At 38.4% G+C, this 16,688-nt stretch overlaps 1 protein-coding gene across 1 annotated transcript in view; it reads left to right on the top strand.

Annotated features, from left to right (window-relative positions):
- The window catches only part of Dab (DAB adaptor protein), a 29,259-nt gene extending 13,459 nt beyond the window's left edge, over nt 1–15,800 (top strand). The window contains exons 7-20 of the mRNA XM_073086638.1: nt 1,059–1,247; nt 1,779–1,940; nt 3,797–4,387; nt 5,027–5,239; nt 5,800–5,996; nt 6,479–6,572; nt 6,837–7,770; nt 8,402–8,575; nt 9,043–9,148; nt 9,464–9,829; nt 10,270–10,343; nt 10,429–10,510; nt 10,849–11,253; nt 12,076–15,800. Coding sequence (XP_072942739.1) covers nt 1,059–1,247; nt 1,779–1,940; nt 3,797–4,387; nt 5,027–5,239; nt 5,800–5,996; nt 6,479–6,572; nt 6,837–7,770; nt 8,402–8,575; nt 9,043–9,148; nt 9,464–9,829; nt 10,270–10,343; nt 10,429–10,510; nt 10,849–11,253; nt 12,076–12,445 — 3,957 coding nt within the window. The 3' untranslated portion in view covers nt 12,446–15,800. The remainder of the gene's footprint in view (nt 1–1,058; nt 1,248–1,778; nt 1,941–3,796; nt 4,388–5,026; nt 5,240–5,799; nt 5,997–6,478; nt 6,573–6,836; nt 7,771–8,401; nt 8,576–9,042; nt 9,149–9,463; nt 9,830–10,269; nt 10,344–10,428; nt 10,511–10,848; nt 11,254–12,075) is intronic.
- The last annotated feature ends 888 nt before the right edge of the window (nt 15,801–16,688 follow it).

The raw sequence follows: 16,688 nt of genomic DNA, 5'->3' as shown, positions 1-16,688 counted from the left end.
GGTTTCTGTGAATGAAAAGTTGCGCTGTGTCCTTTGTATTCAGGTTTGTGGATGAAAAAGTTTTGGTGAAGAATATTTGAATGTTTCAATGGCATACTTTTTTAGTATTGTTCGAGTTGTTCCATTGGGTTATATAGGTAATCATGTGGTTTTTAATCGATTTTGCACTAAAATTATACACGGATTAATTTAGTAACGTTGTAATAGACATTATTATTAGAAACCTAATTCAATATTATAGAATAGGTAACTTAAAGTATCACCCTGATTACCTATTATTTAATGTATAACACTATTCATGTAACTCTTTATTAACAATCTTTCCGCATCGATTTTTACAAAGTAAAGTCCATAATTTATTTATAATTGTAGGAATATGAATGATGTCTTAAACGGAATCGTGAAGGCCGTACAATCGGACAGTGTGTTTTGGGGTTATTCTTAAGAAAACATGTACGTCACTTGAGTCATTATTCGACCTTCGAAGCGTATGCCGGTCACTCGTCACTGCATTACTATAAGTGCAGTTTGCATCGTTTCTCACGATACCAATGAGTCATACATTTTATAATATCAATTAAGTAAGTTCTATTCATATAATAAAATAACACGTGTGAAATGCTTGTACCTACTATGTTATTAATTCATTATTAACTTTATAATCGCTAACTAAATCCGTCCACGTTCCTTGTGGCGTAATCTGAAACAATACAACTGCATATCTGCTAGTTATTATTATAATGTATTAGCCTGGGACCCGTGGAACTTCGATATAAAAAGTATATAAAACAGTCTAATATAGAAATCAAGTTTGCGACTACAAAATACACAAAATCAGGATTTTAAATACAAAAAAGCTGAATTTTAAGGTTCTGTTCCCAAAGGGTAAAACCAAGACCTCTGCTGCCTGTTCATTTGTCACAGGGCTCTATCTCTGGAACCGTAATAGATAGAGACTACATTTTTTCCTTAGGCAGTGATTAAATACTTTATTACATTTTTAATTAAAAAGCGGATTACAAAATTAATAATAATCATGTTTAATGTTTACGATGCAGAGTGTATCGTCGGTCGGCGAGAGCGCAGCGACGGCGAAGGGTGCGGAGGGCGGGGCGGAGGGCGGCGTGGCGGAGCTGGTGGACCTCGAGCAGGAGCTGTGCTCGCTGCGCCGCGGCCTCACGCAGGTCGAGGGCCTCACGCCTTCCACCGATCCCTTCGGGGACTCCTTTATCGTTCCCGCCTCACAGGTAAAAAATTGTGTATGTTATGGTTCATGGTAATTGTTCAAAATTTTGAATTAATTTGATCGTTCATAATGGGTAAAAATTGAGTTTAAAGATTCTGGATTATACCCGGATTCATACATACATGCATACATACAGATGAACCTAATAAAAGCAGGATAATAATCAAGAAATTGATGAGCAAGTTACACCAATTGAAGAACTCCTAATGTATTTAAAATTAAAAGGTTCATCCTGGAAAAGTTGGTTTTTGCTTTTAACCAGCCGTTGGTCTGCATTTATTAAGTGTTATTTTTTTTGAGTGTAAAATATAATTTATACAATTATTTCGAAAACTAACTGGTTCAGAAAAATCAAAAACAATAGTGTAAGTCTAGAAAAAGCAGTTAATTGCTAAAAAAGCAGACAGCTATTGAGTTTTACATATCTGTTTAAACCAATAGCCTCAATTTTGATAATGTATTGCCTAATTTTTCGTATTCTCCAAATTGCATTATCACATCTACATTGCCCTAACTTGTTTATCCACAGAAGGGGTTGCTCCCCCCGCCCCCAGGGACGACAAGCCGGGGGCGGAGCACCCCCGCGCGGGCCGCCTTCAGCCCAAGCAAGCCCGCGCTCTCCTTCGACCTGTCCGTCACCAGCGACTTCGAGGCCTCCCCCGCGCCGCTCGTCGACAGCCTCCCCGAACCACCGGTAAGATATTACACTAAATAATGAAACTGTATGTGTATATAGATAATTAGATAGAACATTGTTTCTCAACCTTGCTAACAACCCCCTGGTAGACGAAAAAATCTTGGCAATGTTTTCTAGACTTAGACATTTTCCCCTCTCAATACATTCCTCACATTCGCAATAAGTTATAAGATATCCGTATGTACGTTAAAGATTGTTTGTGGGTCGTGGTGGGGGTTTTGAAGTGTTTGAGAACCAATGTTTTAAAGAATGATCTTGAAAATGGTGTTTATATACTTCCTTAAAATACACGTACAATGTAGGTAGCGTTATCATCCAGTGAAGACTCGTTTATTCTATGCCAATTCACTTAAAATTATTAGAGCTATGCTAGGAAATCATGAAATAACGATGATGATATAGTGTAGCGTAATTTTAAAAAATACAGCACAATCGTTATACGTATTTCTGGCTTATAGTAGCCACGTATCGCTGTTGTGTTCTGGTTTGACAGATTTAATAAGAAAAACTTTAGTATAATCTCAAAGCTAAATCTTGTAGATTGTTAGATATTAAGAGGTGGTAGTTAGCACGTAATATAAGATGGATTTGCAAATTGTATAGTATACATATTGTGAGGCAATTGGATGATAATAAGCATCATAATATATAATATAGCATGTTCCTCTTGCATGATTTGAACCTAAATATATGTATGTATATAAAAATATTATGATAATAAACCCTAAACCTTCATATTTAGAAGCAGAAAAAAATATACAACTCACACCATTTTCAAAGTCATTTTCGTCGTTTTAAGAAATAGAACAAGGCTATTTTGAAGTCCGCATATCACCAAATTAGTTTCAATCCTTTATTATGATCTAACTATAAATATCATCACATAATCTCATATCTATGATTCTTAAGCCAAGTCAAAAATAGGATTATGCATATAAACATTTGGATATATAAAATCAGTAACAACACATTTTTATTTCCATAAATATAATTTATTTAAACTATTTTGGTGATTGAAATATATTATATGCTTGCAAATAAGTAGGTGTATAATTAATTATTGGAGTGTGTGCTATGAACGTAGTTTGACTAATGGGGTATGTCGACAGCTCGCCGAAGGTGTTACTAGTATTGCAAAATTATGATCCGTCTGACCTTTATTTTTACAGTTCTAAGTTATTTTCGAGCATCCAATTATTGAATAGTTTTGCCAGAAAAAAAAATGTAAATTGATAAAGAACGCAATGAGGTCGGTAAAGTTTCAGAATTGTAGGAAAATATTTTTGCAATCCATTTCAGTACAATTAGTACGTTTATGTGCGGGCTATAATTCTTTTCGTTTGGTCAGTGTCGTGAAACACGGTACACCAATCTCTATGAATACTCTGGTCGTAATCGATACCGGCATGAATACGATGCTTCCGTAGTTTGTCCTTTTAAGCGGTTGTCCTCTTGTGAACCTCAATATGTCTCTCACAGCGGCACACCTGTTTAAGTTTAGATATATAATCTTGTTTATCTGTACTATCGTAGTTATAGTCGTTTCATTTTGCACATTACGTGTGAGCCTGACCCACCGATGTTATCGTCGTGAACCTTCTTCATATGTTGCGAGCAATAACCTACGCCCGTTTAATCTTTGTAAAAATGCTGACTCGTCTTGTTTTAGCGATAGCGCCTATCTATGTTAAATGTACGCAATGTCCGAATATTTTGCACAAGCGCACGTAGCCCCCAAGGGGCCGAGCCCCCGCCGTCCAGCATGCCCTGCATGAGCGTCCCGGCCTCCGTGGCGTCCGGCCTCCCCGGAGTTGCAATTCTTCGCAAGAATTGTAATGTCCTGCCTGTTGCAGGTGAGCGCGCAGGGGGCGCCGTCGTCGTCGTCGATCACTTACGACGTATTCACCGAACTAGACCCCCTCGGCACCGGCCGGAGTAAACCTTACGTTGACAAAAAACTCTTCTTTCAGGAGCTCAAAAATCCACCAAAGAAGGTGCTCAAAGACCTCGTACCGACGACGCATTCGCTCCTATCAGATATATTGCCGGTCGCGGGCGAGGCGAGGAGCGAGGCGTACGGTCCCGCGACCACGCTGACGTCGCTGTCGCGGCAGTCGGGCGGCTCGGTCGCGATCGCGAAGCCCGCCGCCGGGGCGGTTTTCTCGGGTGGATTTTTCGCATCCGATCCGTTCGCGGAGACCGATCCCTTCGACAATACCGACCCCTTCTCCGACTCGTTCAAGGACGACCCGTTCACTAGCATGCAGGAGTTTCCGAAGCCGAGTCTGCTGAGGACCGACGACGTTAAAAGTAAGCTGACGAGAGATTTGGTCCAAGATAAGCCGGAGCCGAGCCTCGAGAATGGGAAGAGCGTGTTCAACGGGCCGTTGCAAGTCAGCCTCCCTCCGGAGCCGGCGCCCAAGTCGCCCAGACTACAGAGGCAGGTATGTTGTCCAATTCGATCTATTTATAAATAGATTTGACAAGTTTGAAATCCTTCACATCACTAGTATTTTATGTACCCTAAAAATAACATCGTATTATCAATAGCTACTAATACGGACTTTATGCAATGAAATCAATTAGCGTTGTTGTATGAAAGTTAAATATGTATAATGTATGTTAATCGTAAAATTGAAAGTTCAAGATAAAATAAAACTTACGGACAACGAATGTAGCGTTTTGTAAAAACGAGAATTTTAAGTGACGAAAGGATGAGAATTCGTGGAAATCTCATCCTTTGTATTCCAGATTTGTCGTTAAAATTATTGGTAAATATAGTGTTTTGTTTTATTTATTAATTTGACGTCATAGGTTAAGCATTTGTGCAGTCATTACATTGGCTGCGCGACCAAAGAAGCCCAAGTTAAATGATCGCTATAATTTATGGACGTAGGTAACCCACTCCAAATAAAACACAGTTGTACTTCTACCCATGAGAATTAAGTCAAATGCCCTCTTGTGTATCTATTGTACCAAGTTTTTAAATCACAACACAGCGATTAGCGCAGTACTCAATTGTTGTACGACAGAAATGCCTACAGCGGTGGTGAGAAGTTACCACTACGTAACTTGCTTTCCAGGGCACAGACACGAGCACGATCCGGCAGAGACCGCAGCCGAGCTCGAAGCTGAACGCTGATAACGCGTCACCCCCGCCGCCCTTGCCGCCCAAGAAGATAGGGGACATCGCCCTCGTGCCTCCCCCGAGACCGCCGCACGACCACGACCACGAGACCGAGGACTCGGAGACCGGGCCGCCGCTGCCGAGACCGGCGAGGAAGAAGGAGCCTTTGGTTAGTCAAAATAATCTTTCGTAAAACTATTGTGGTCTCTATCAAGAAACCTGGTACATATATGGAGTAACTTTTATTTGTTTAGGGTTGTTATAAAAAATCTGTTAGGAAAGGTTTTAAATTCATAATAATAGTAGGACTATTATTATTGTAATAATGGTCATCGAATTTAATGTATAATATAGTGCACAGTGTTGCAACAGTGTGTGCAAGACCTAGTGTTTTCAACTCTGCCTTACACAAATGTAAGGCAGAGTTACTACAGTCTGGTCGCCTTAAAAGGCGACCAGACTGTAGTAACGATTTTAAGTAGATTCAGGTTGAAGTAGAACTCCTGTTCTATATGAATTATGCACCAAATGTCCATATGTAGCAATGATCACTTAACATCAGAAGGAAAATGTTCGATTATTTCTATATTATAACAAAAAACCCCATCCAAATCGCATCAGTTGTTTCAGTTAATCGTGCACATACAAACATGCAATGCATATATACAATCTTATAATTACAGACCCTTCCTTTTTGAAGTTAAAATAGAATTCGTTTGTTATTTCCAGGCGGACCGCAGCACGAAGCCGCGGCTGCTGGGCGTGGGGGCGGGGGTGGGTGGTGCGGGGGCGGGGGTGACGTCGGGGGCGGGCAGCAGCGACGACGAGTACCTGCCGCCCGCGCCGCCGCCGCTGCCCGCCGCGCGCCGCTTCGACATCACGCTCAGCCAGCTGCTCACCGCCAACATGGACGACCTCGCCGCCAGGTCACACACACCGCACACGACACGACACACGATGCGACGCGCGATACGACACGACACACGATACGACATACGAACACGTAAACAGAAAACATACGATACACATCTGACGACACGACACACAATACCACACACTACACACTACTTTACTATACAGTATTTCAAATTGTCAATGCATGTATTTTCACACTGACACTACACTAACGATTCATTTGACTTCCCAGATTACCACTTCACAAAACACCTATATAACAATAGTGTGTCACCACACCTCTCTACATAATATGCAAAATAACTGCGTTGGTCGACGTTCAACAATAAAACAAGTCCACTATACAAACCCATTTAAAATTTCGAACAAAAAATGATAGTGCCTACTTTTATACATATCTATAAATAACTTATATGCATGCCAATATTCGTACGTTATTGTGAAAAAAACATAGACACAATGTTTACTTATGTTATGTTTAAAATATTTTCAGGTTACGAGTACCTGTTGCGACGCTTTCGTCCATGACTCTACCTCAACTCACGGAGTACCTCCGGTCTTACTTAGCTGCTGATACGGATAGGGCGGTGAGTATTTCCTTATTATTAATAATATTGTAGCTACAACATACATACCACAAGACAAATATATAGAGTTAATTTTATCATTATGTACGCTTAACTATTATTATGATTCTCGTTATGATGAGCACATAATTAATCAAAATTTTCTGCCCATCTTATTCTCTCATATTATCTTGAAAGAAATCAAAATTAGCCAAACCTTATGCAAGATTATCTGATGAAAAATCACACATTACAAATTCATAAATTAATTTATAATTTTTACAGCATATCCACATAGATCCGTCCATGCGTACTGAGAAGGAGAAGCCAGTCCCAATAGTGCCGCTAGCAACGCCTCCGATAATAACAGAACCGAAACCCGTCCCCACGTTACCCATTACCACTGAATTCAAACCACAATTCGAAGACAATTTCGCACCGACAGACTCGACAGAAACATTTGTAGCGAACTTTGACGACTTCGATAAAAAAGCTAATCCGAGCTACGACAGATATGCAGCATTCAGAGAAATACAAGAACAGGAATTAAAAGCAAAATCAATATTAGATCCTATTGATAGTGAAACAAAATTAGACGCAGAGGATAAAGAAATGACGATGATAGATAATCTAATAAAAACAGAAGACAAAGACGAAGTAAAGGAACCCTCCCGTAGCCCGCTGAAGACTTTAGATGAATTAACATTAGACTCATTCAACATGTTCAGAAACTCAGTTAGTCCTAAACCAATAGAAGCTAAGATTGAAGACGTAAAGACTGTTATGAAGAATTTGCAAATAGAAAAAGCTAGACGCAGCGTTTCGCCGCGAGACAACGGCGTACCGGAGCAAAAACACGAGAACACAAACGATAGGTATGCAGCCTTAAGGGAAATAACCATAACAGAACCACCAGACGAGTTCGAATCCCTACCACCAGAAGTACCGAAGGAGCGCAAGAAATCCGACGAGAAATCAGACGGTTTCGATAATTCTGACTTCTTTGACTGCATCGATAATAGTTCGCTCTCTTTCACGCATGTGGAAGATGCGTTCAGGAAAAGCCCGTGCATGAAAGAGAAGGAATTAGAGAAGAAAATTGAAGAAATAAAAGAAACGCCAATAGAACTACCTCCCGTGAGAGAACTGCAGCCGCCGACGAGATTGTCAACCGGGTCTATTAGTGATGTACCCAGTGGATCTTCTCCAGATACCAAAGGTATGTTAGATTTACAGACTTTATTGAAATTGACGACAGATAAAAAAGTTATAATTAATACCACCTTTCAAAGCAGAAGACAGCAACACTGAACACTGCTGTTATTAGTAAGAAATAGGTTTCTCGGTGGTGCCGCCGGAACGCTTAAAAGTTTAAAGTGTGAACAACCATTTCGCGGTGTAAGAGTCAGATGAACGTATCTACATTTTGTCAATTTTACAGGAGAACAAAAATAGTGTGAAAATTCGCCACTTCAACGCCACTTTACCAGATTATTAATAGAGATAATATACAGTAGTTGAAATAAAAATATTAAATATAGCGATATGTCGTTTTGCCATTTCATAAAAGACTACATTGTGGACCGTTTTGTGAAAAAGAAACCATTTTTTATTTTTTGTACATACGTTCATCTGACTCTTACACCGCGATTTATCAGGGTATAATTTATGTTTGAGGAATGAAATACGTCGTTATCTATCATCATTCATATTCATAAGAGAGTAACAATTTAGAAAATAATAATGTCCGTGAGTTAAAAAAAAACAATTAAAAATAAATTACTTTTTCTTAATGTTCCTCTAAATTTACAGGTGTGTGTAGTAAAAACATAACATTACTATGATTACAGAGAAGTGTGTGGTCATACCGAGCGTGGTGGAGAGCGTGGGCATGGGCGTGGGGCTGGGCCCGGGCGTGGGCGTGGGCGCGGGCCGCTGGGCCGTGCTCGGCGGCGCGGGCGCTTCGCCCTACTCCTCGGACTCCAGGGAATCTGAGCCGCACGCTAGGCGGCGGAGACCCATGGGTAAAAGACCATTTTTATGTATAAAATATTTGTAAATGTAGATTCATAGATATGTGTGAAGGTTTTTAATTAAGAATACTACATCCGTCGTTATTTTGAAAAAAGTCCGACATCCTAGTCCCATACTAGATTAATGCAGATTATTATACTTCCCTTATTCGTATGAACTCTCAGAACACTTATTTGTATAGTTTTTCGGAATATTTTCCTTCGCTGTTAAAACCTATGATGAATGATTATTTTTAATATAAATTAGCTCTGTATGAATATATCATTGTACACACATAAACTGTAACACACGAGTGATCTTATAAGGCTTCCGTTTTTTCGCTACGAAAAATAAAATTTGTTTTTTCTGGTTTGTCGGCTCGACTTTGTGTAGGCACTGCCGTACCTCCCGATAAAACTGCTCTTAACCATTTTGTCTTGAGTAATTATGCAGTAGTGATCTTATAAATATATTCCAGTAGTGACGTCATCGTCGTCCCGTGACGCGTCTCCGTGGGACGAGGAGCCCCGGCCGGTGCCGCGGCTACCCCGCCCGCCCTCACACCACCGTGACAGGGACTCCAGGTAAAGCTGAAGATTCTATTTTTACGCTCATATTTCCGTTTTTATAGATATATTCTCTACCAATGAAATGCGCCCCACAAGATTTTTTTTCCCCTATAAGTACTTTTTCAGTTAAATGCCTTGTATACCAGTCGCAGTGATGACACGCCGCATTCTTACCAGCCTCATTGTTTTATTATATCATAATAACAATAATAATTAAGACCCAATTTTTTGATCCTAGATTAACTGAAAAGGTTTTGTCCAAATATAATTGTGAAACAATTAACTGCAAAAGTGATGAAAAATATCATAAACTGTTTTGAAAATTTTCAGGCACAACTCATCAGGATCAAGAGAATGTCTCGACTCTGGAAGTGGGCGGGAGAAAGAGAAAATTAGGGACAAAAGAGATATTAGGGAACGAGATCTTAGTAGAGACGGGAGGGAGTCGGCCAGAGACCGGAGGGACTCCGGCAGCGGGCGGGACCGGCGTGACGTCAGCAAGGAGAGGGACCACAGGGACCATAGAGACCGGAGGGACCGGAGGAGTAGAGATAGGAATAAGGACGCGTGGGATAGAGACAGGACGTACAGCCGCGAGAGGAATTACCGGGACTCGAGAAGCAGGGAGCGAACGAAGGAATATAGGGATAAGGAGCGGCATCGGAAACCGAGGCACTCGTATGATGAGGATGAAGAGTAAGTTTAAAGGGATTCGTTTTATTTTTTGACATGTCGTAAACTTGTAGACTAATAGCATTCTTTGCCTATCAACATTTCGTCTTCTTATCAAACTTTACTCTAGTTTTTGGTTTGTTCTAGTAATACACTTATCGATACTTTAATTCGTAAAACCAGCCAACTACACTTTTTTTCCAAATATTTTTTTTATTTATTTTTATAATAAATGGCGTTAAACGAAATCAATGTAAGTAAATTGTAAAGTAATTTCAGTAAATGTGTAAGTTTCCATTTTCGCGGACTAGGATACTTTTAAAAAGGTTGGAAACAGTCCAACTGTCTAAGTGAAAATATATATATTTTTACTATGTTTAGGCAGGGAACGTTTTGAGACGCCTAAAAGTATATGTGTATATTTAACATATAGTGTAATTATTGCATATTATGTTATTTAACAGTTACAGTGATGGTTGCGGCTCAGGCAGGTCGTCGCCAAGAGATAGGTGGTCAGAACAACGGTGGCGAAGAGACGGTATGTTGATTGAACATTTTGTAAATAATTATAAATATATGAAACTCAACAAGAAAAATAAAATAACATTGTTTCTTTATTTCAGAGAGAAATTACGGTTCATTAGGCTGGCGAGAATCGAGGCGTCGGAATGAAATGCGAAAAAGCGAAGATCCTAGTGAAAGAAGGTTAATATTTTACTAATCTGTCCGTATTTTTAACATTACTTTATTGAGTCATATTATTGTGCGCTACTACATATGGTTATCTTGTCCGAGTGAGAGGTCATAGCCCACCGCGCTGATCAAATGCGAACTGGTAGATTTCACACACCTTTTAAAACTTTTTTTGCGTAGTTCATTTTTGTTTCCTTGCCATATTATACTGCAGTATTAAGTGTTAATTATTTTTAATACGAATAAATCTTTGAAAAACCCGAGGTACGTGCCTATGAATTAGAACCTTGACCACCCAATTGCGAGGTCGCGTACCATACTGCTACATACAATTCTCTAAACCTTTCCAGATACGGATCAACACTCGGCTGGCCGGGGCGCCGCTCGGCGACGGGCTCGCGGCGAGACCCCGACCGGGACTCCCGGGACTCGCGGGATTCCCGAGACTCCAGAGAACGAGAGATTCGCGACTCGGGCCGAGACTCCCGAGACACGCGGGATTCCGGTCGAGACTCGGGCAGGGACTCTCGTGACTCCGGTCGCGATTCTATTAGGGATTCTCGTGACTCCATCCGAGATTCCCGGGATCCGAGACGTAGGCGGAGAGAAGAGCCGCGACCGAGGCCGAGGGACTATAGGTTTTCGAATGATTTCTCGCCGCGGGAACACGCGTCGCCGTTTGACAATGATTTCCAAGACACGCCCACGCCCAACACCAAAAAGCGGGCACCCTACACCTGCTTAGAAGGGACGAGGTAATTGACTTTTGAGCTAGTAAATGAATGTTTGTAACACTTAGGGAATTTTAAATGTGCCAACTAAATAAACTTTTGGCAAATCGAATGCTTAAATTAAACCCAAACGCTGGATGGAGTATGAGATAAATTTTATATTTGAATATTATACAAATAGTCATACAAATAGAAAAGCAAGGCAACAATGCAAATATTTCCATACAGACTAACTATCGAATAAGTATGTTTATTGCCAATATCAAAGAAGTCGCCGATAAAACATAGTATATTATCATATTACTAATATAGTCTTCGCCAAACTGCTAGTCCGCTCTGAAGTTGTTGCGAGCGGGTGTGGTCATACAATTTGCTATGGCGACGCAATTTATTTCTATATTTAGAGCGGACTAGCAGTTTTACGCAGACTATACAAAGTTAATATTTGAAATGTTCTGCAATTTTTCTTTTTTACTTTTTTCTTTTGTTTCTTTATAACACCTGCTGCAAATTCTCTACATCCACCCAGGGTGGACTGGTAGAAAATGCCATCAGGCGTTACGTTTGCCCTTTTGTACATTTCTTTTTAGAGATGATGCAATAAACTTTAAATAAATAAATTTATGTATTTATTCACAACTTACATGTAAAATCACACGAAAAAAACAACTTAATGTTAACACATTAAGTTGTTTTTTTGTGTACCTTAAAAAGAACAACAATTAACGTTCAAATTACATAGGAAATAGATACGTTCAAATTACAGCAAATACATTAAATATTATATAAAAGAGAATTTCATTAATATAGTCAAATATTTTCAAAACAAATCAAATAAATGTCCAGGTTCGCATTCGAGCCGGAGGAGACGACGGCGTCCCCGCTGTCGGGCAGCTCGGCGCGCGCGCGCGACGGCGACTCCCCGGCGACGCGGTTCCGGTTCGACTCCGACTCGCTGTCGCCGCGCTCCATGTTCGAGGACGACTTCACCGCGCGCCCGCGGACCGCCTCCATCGCGGAGGAGGACGAGGACGTCCCACCCCTCCGACCCAAGCCGCAACCCCACCGCGACATCAAAAAGTCGGAGTCCGTAAACATCTTCACGCGGGAGGTCGACCCGTTTGAAGGGGACGCGTTCTTCGCGTGTACCGGCTCGGACCGGGCCGCGAGACGCGAGAACTGGCCCGGGGACTTCCAGGGGTTTGATAACGCGTGAGGTTGACCAACGTAGCGACTGCGGTCCCGTTTGCTATCGATACGTTCTGCCTGCATGAAGATGCGCCAAATTACTAGTTCACTCTGAAATTGTGAGTGCTGAAAGGGTGAATTTATGCAGATACTTGTCGCTGCAATTTCAAACGAATTCGAATACTGCAGATCTAACCATAATATATTATGTGTAATGTCAATGTGTCTGAACTTTTTGCTACTTTTTACGTGAAAATAAGTTCTCATTGTAATTTATATATGTGTATATATTTACAAATCATTCGTTGAACGCATTGATGACGGGGAGTGCGGATGCCAATTTATACCGCTGATCGAGCCAACACACATATGTACTAAAATATTTTTGGCTCATAAAGTGCTGGCGCCATCTATACATAGCTTTTGAACGTTCTCCCTCTTTCATGGCCGATGCTCTTTTTAATATACATTAAAAATATTCATGCATTTTATGTATATCGAAAGCAAACGGAAGTGCATAGATATTAGTTATAAGCGAATTGTCATCATTCGAGTTTGCCACTTAAACATTAGTTATATAATCCATGGATCTCGTACGTATAAAGTATAATCTACCATTAATATAAAGATGTTCATTGTCTAAAAATAAGCGAATATAAGCGCAAAGGGTGGGAAGATGAATGTTAAGTTTCGTGCTTTAATATAATTTTTAACTTAATAATTGTAATTCAAACGACGTTGTAGTATTTATTGTTTCATATTAATTATTATTATTATACCTGTATTAAGCATGCTAAGGGTGGGTACAAATCTAACGAATACACCACAAATGCACAGCTCGAACAGTTACTGAGTTACTGCGTCTTATTCGAGACCTCTTTATCTACGAAACACCTCCGACTCGCACAATACTCGCGATCCGCGCAAGGAGATTGCGAACATGCAGTTCAGTAAATACCTGTATCTGTATGTAACTGTAGTAGCGCGGATCATGCGTGACACACGAGCGATTCGTACATGGAACTTAGTACGCAGTACATAATCCATACGTGCGGCTCGCAAGCATTTCACAAACAAACGCATTTTCGGCGCATTCGTCAAATTTGTACATATGTATTCATCAATTTGTGTTGTAAAATATGACATTAACTTTTTAAAATAAGAAATATTCTTACCCTCTGTAATATGATAAGAATAACGATAGCCAGATGGAACTAGTGAGACTGGATGATTGCTTCGAACGTTCGAACATAGTATAATATTTCTTAAATGGCGTTTTATAATTATGCATCAAAATGTACACTATATGGGAAAATTTACTTCAGTCACTTGAAGCCATATTTCTCCAGCCCAACTTCCACCAATTTTCACTGAAATACGTATATTTATGTTAACCAATCAGTCGAGTTTGAGAACTCAATATTATCGCTATACAATGCTCATGCTTGACTTTACTGGAACTAGCATATTACTATGAGAATTATCTACGTGTATGATGTTGTCAGTTGTAAAATACATGGCCAATTTAGTCTGCAATGACAATCATACGTGTTTACTCAAACTCCGATATTAACCGAATAGCCCTATAATAATTATCAAGTATACATAATTTATAAAAGTGACACTGGAAAGTATCTATCGATGAATATTTTGTTTATTTCATATATTGCGAAGACAACTTAATGCCATTATATAAATCAATAATATTGTACTCATTTGTGCGACCTGTGATTCGAGTAATTATATAGCGATTTACTTTTTATATTATTTTTTCAGAATTGTTCATCGAGTGACAGTGTAATAATATTATGATTTTAAATCCAAACCAAATATAACTTTCCATTAAAATAAAAATCCTTTTCGTTACATCTTTGGGATAACATGGACACATTTTGTTGCCTAATCTATATGAGACTTTATTACGAATGAAAATAAAATGTACATGTGAAAAATAAACTAGTAAAAATAGTTTCAAGCAATAATATACCTTAATACACAATTTAGGTTAAGAAATATTGTTTTAAAGTTATATCTACGTCAAGCAATCTTGTAGATATTCTGTAGAGAAGTATATCTGGTCACGTTTAAAATTTATACCCGAAAAGATAGACACGTTATTGAAAATGAAATAAGAAGCTTTCTTTTAATGTATATCGCTCTTTCTTTTGTCAGAAAATTTTAACGTGACCTGATATTTTCTGCTATAATATACATACACGTGAGCGCCATATAAAGCAAATTTCGTATAAAAATAACGAATACTTTTCTATAAAATTTTGTAATCGACTAAAGTATTAATAATTGTAGGGATGATATTTATAATTATAAATAATCAATTAGTATTTCTTTGGGAGGTTGGAATTTATTGTATAGTAGTTTATGTAGGCATCTCTTTGGAGATACTACCGTTTTACGTCAGTTGCACTATATTATTAAAATTTAATGCTTTTTAAAGGACCAACAGGAATGGCATACCCGCGTGACAAGATAAATAATCTTGCCGTGCTTTTGTAATAAGAAATTATAATGAAAAAAATTGTCACGCGAGCAAGCTATCGCATAGAATTTTATTTGACTTTAATTATGGATTAATAGCAATACCAATTGTGTAAATTAATATATTTTTTATTATTATGTGTATCTACTTTTGAAATTGCAATAAAATACAATACAATTTATCCGAAGTGGCATTAACGCCATTGCGCCTATTTATATCTTGCCATTACTCAGGACCATATTCAGTTTTCTCAAAAAACTAAGGATATATTTACAAATGCCATTTTACAATACGCTAAGCTAATTTATTTGTTAAGGTTATAAAATATCATTTATTGTTTCCTTAATGTTTATAGTTTCAAGTTCAAAGTTGTTGAGGTGAAAACAAAAGGTTTAGGCAACGGAATTAAAATAAAACTTAGTTACGATATAATAATCATAATATTTTAATTAAAACTAATTGTGTGACAACCAGCACTAAACATAGATTTTGGGCACAAAAATCTACCTGTATTCTTATTTTATGAAATGTAAATAGTTTGCTACGAGTGGATAATTTTGATAGCGCTTTGTAAATATAATCTTTTGACTTTTTGTATAAGATGTTAATGTTGTTTCAGTAATGTTAAATTATTATTGCAGAAGTGTGGAGGCGCAATATCTATTATTATTTTATGCATTATTTACGTCACATATTTAAATAAATTTGGTATTTATTATGTTGTAAACACTGTTTTCTCTGTGTTTATCTACAGTTACAGTATTTAAAAATGAATATGTTTTTCTTCCTTTTTTGTTGATGTCATTTAGAAATAATTTTCTAAATCAATTATTAATTTATGGTAGTGTAAAGTGAACTGCTAGATACTATTAATGAATATATAAAGCCGGTTGCAGACCGAAAACTAAGCTATGCCAAGGCTAAACTAAGCTATGCCAAGCAAGCTAGGCTAAGCTAAGCTAGAAATAAATAGCGTGCACACCAACAGCTAAGCCAAAGCTCAGTCAGTGTTGCGTAGTTCAATTAGACGGACGTGCGGGGTAGCGGGAGGGGCTTAGCTTAGCTCGTGTAGCTGCGCATCGGCATACACAACTAACTTAGCTTCGCATATTTTAGTTAGCTCACATAGCTTAGTTCGCATAGTTTGCGGTCTGCACATAAGTATGGAAAACTGCGTCAGCTATGCGAGCTAAGCTAAACTAACTTAGCTTAGCTCTTGGTCTGCAACCCGCATAATGCTGATTTTGGTGGTTGGCCCTTTATTTTCCTGTTTTGGAATAATAATTGAGCACTCGTTTATTGTTTGTTGTCGTTTAATAAATAATCAGTTCAAAATCTTATTGTAAATAATTGAGTGAATTCATTTACTTTTATTAAATGCATTTTCCTCACATGTGAATTATTCCGTTTTGGAGCATTTCGTGAATATTATTCAGTAACTATTTGGTTTTAACTAATAACGGACACAAATATAATCAACGTCTATGTATTTATTTGGTAAATGCAATACTCTTATATTTTTATGTGCCTATCAATTATAATTATACGATAGGATAGAATAAGCGTTTGATAATTTCTGTGATATTTTATTTAATTTATTATTTGCATATGTTCGTGTAATTTGTTTTTATTAAATTTATTCTGTTAACAACAGTCATTTGTTCGAATTTGTAGTTAATTTTACAGAAATCTCATTTAATAGAAGTGTGTAAGACCATATTAAACTGTTGAAGACAAGAAAAAACGCAGAGTAATAATGATTTTAAACTGGTTA

The sequence above is a fragment of the Epargyreus clarus genome, unplaced genomic scaffold (assembly GCF_041222505.1).
Source record: "Epargyreus clarus isolate Ecla_fem2 unplaced genomic scaffold, WU_Ecla_fem_2.2 ptg000024l, whole genome shotgun sequence".
NCBI classification, from domain to species: domain Eukaryota; kingdom Metazoa; phylum Arthropoda; class Insecta; order Lepidoptera; family Hesperiidae; genus Epargyreus; species Epargyreus clarus.
This window is presented reverse-complemented; position numbering and strand designations above follow the sequence as displayed.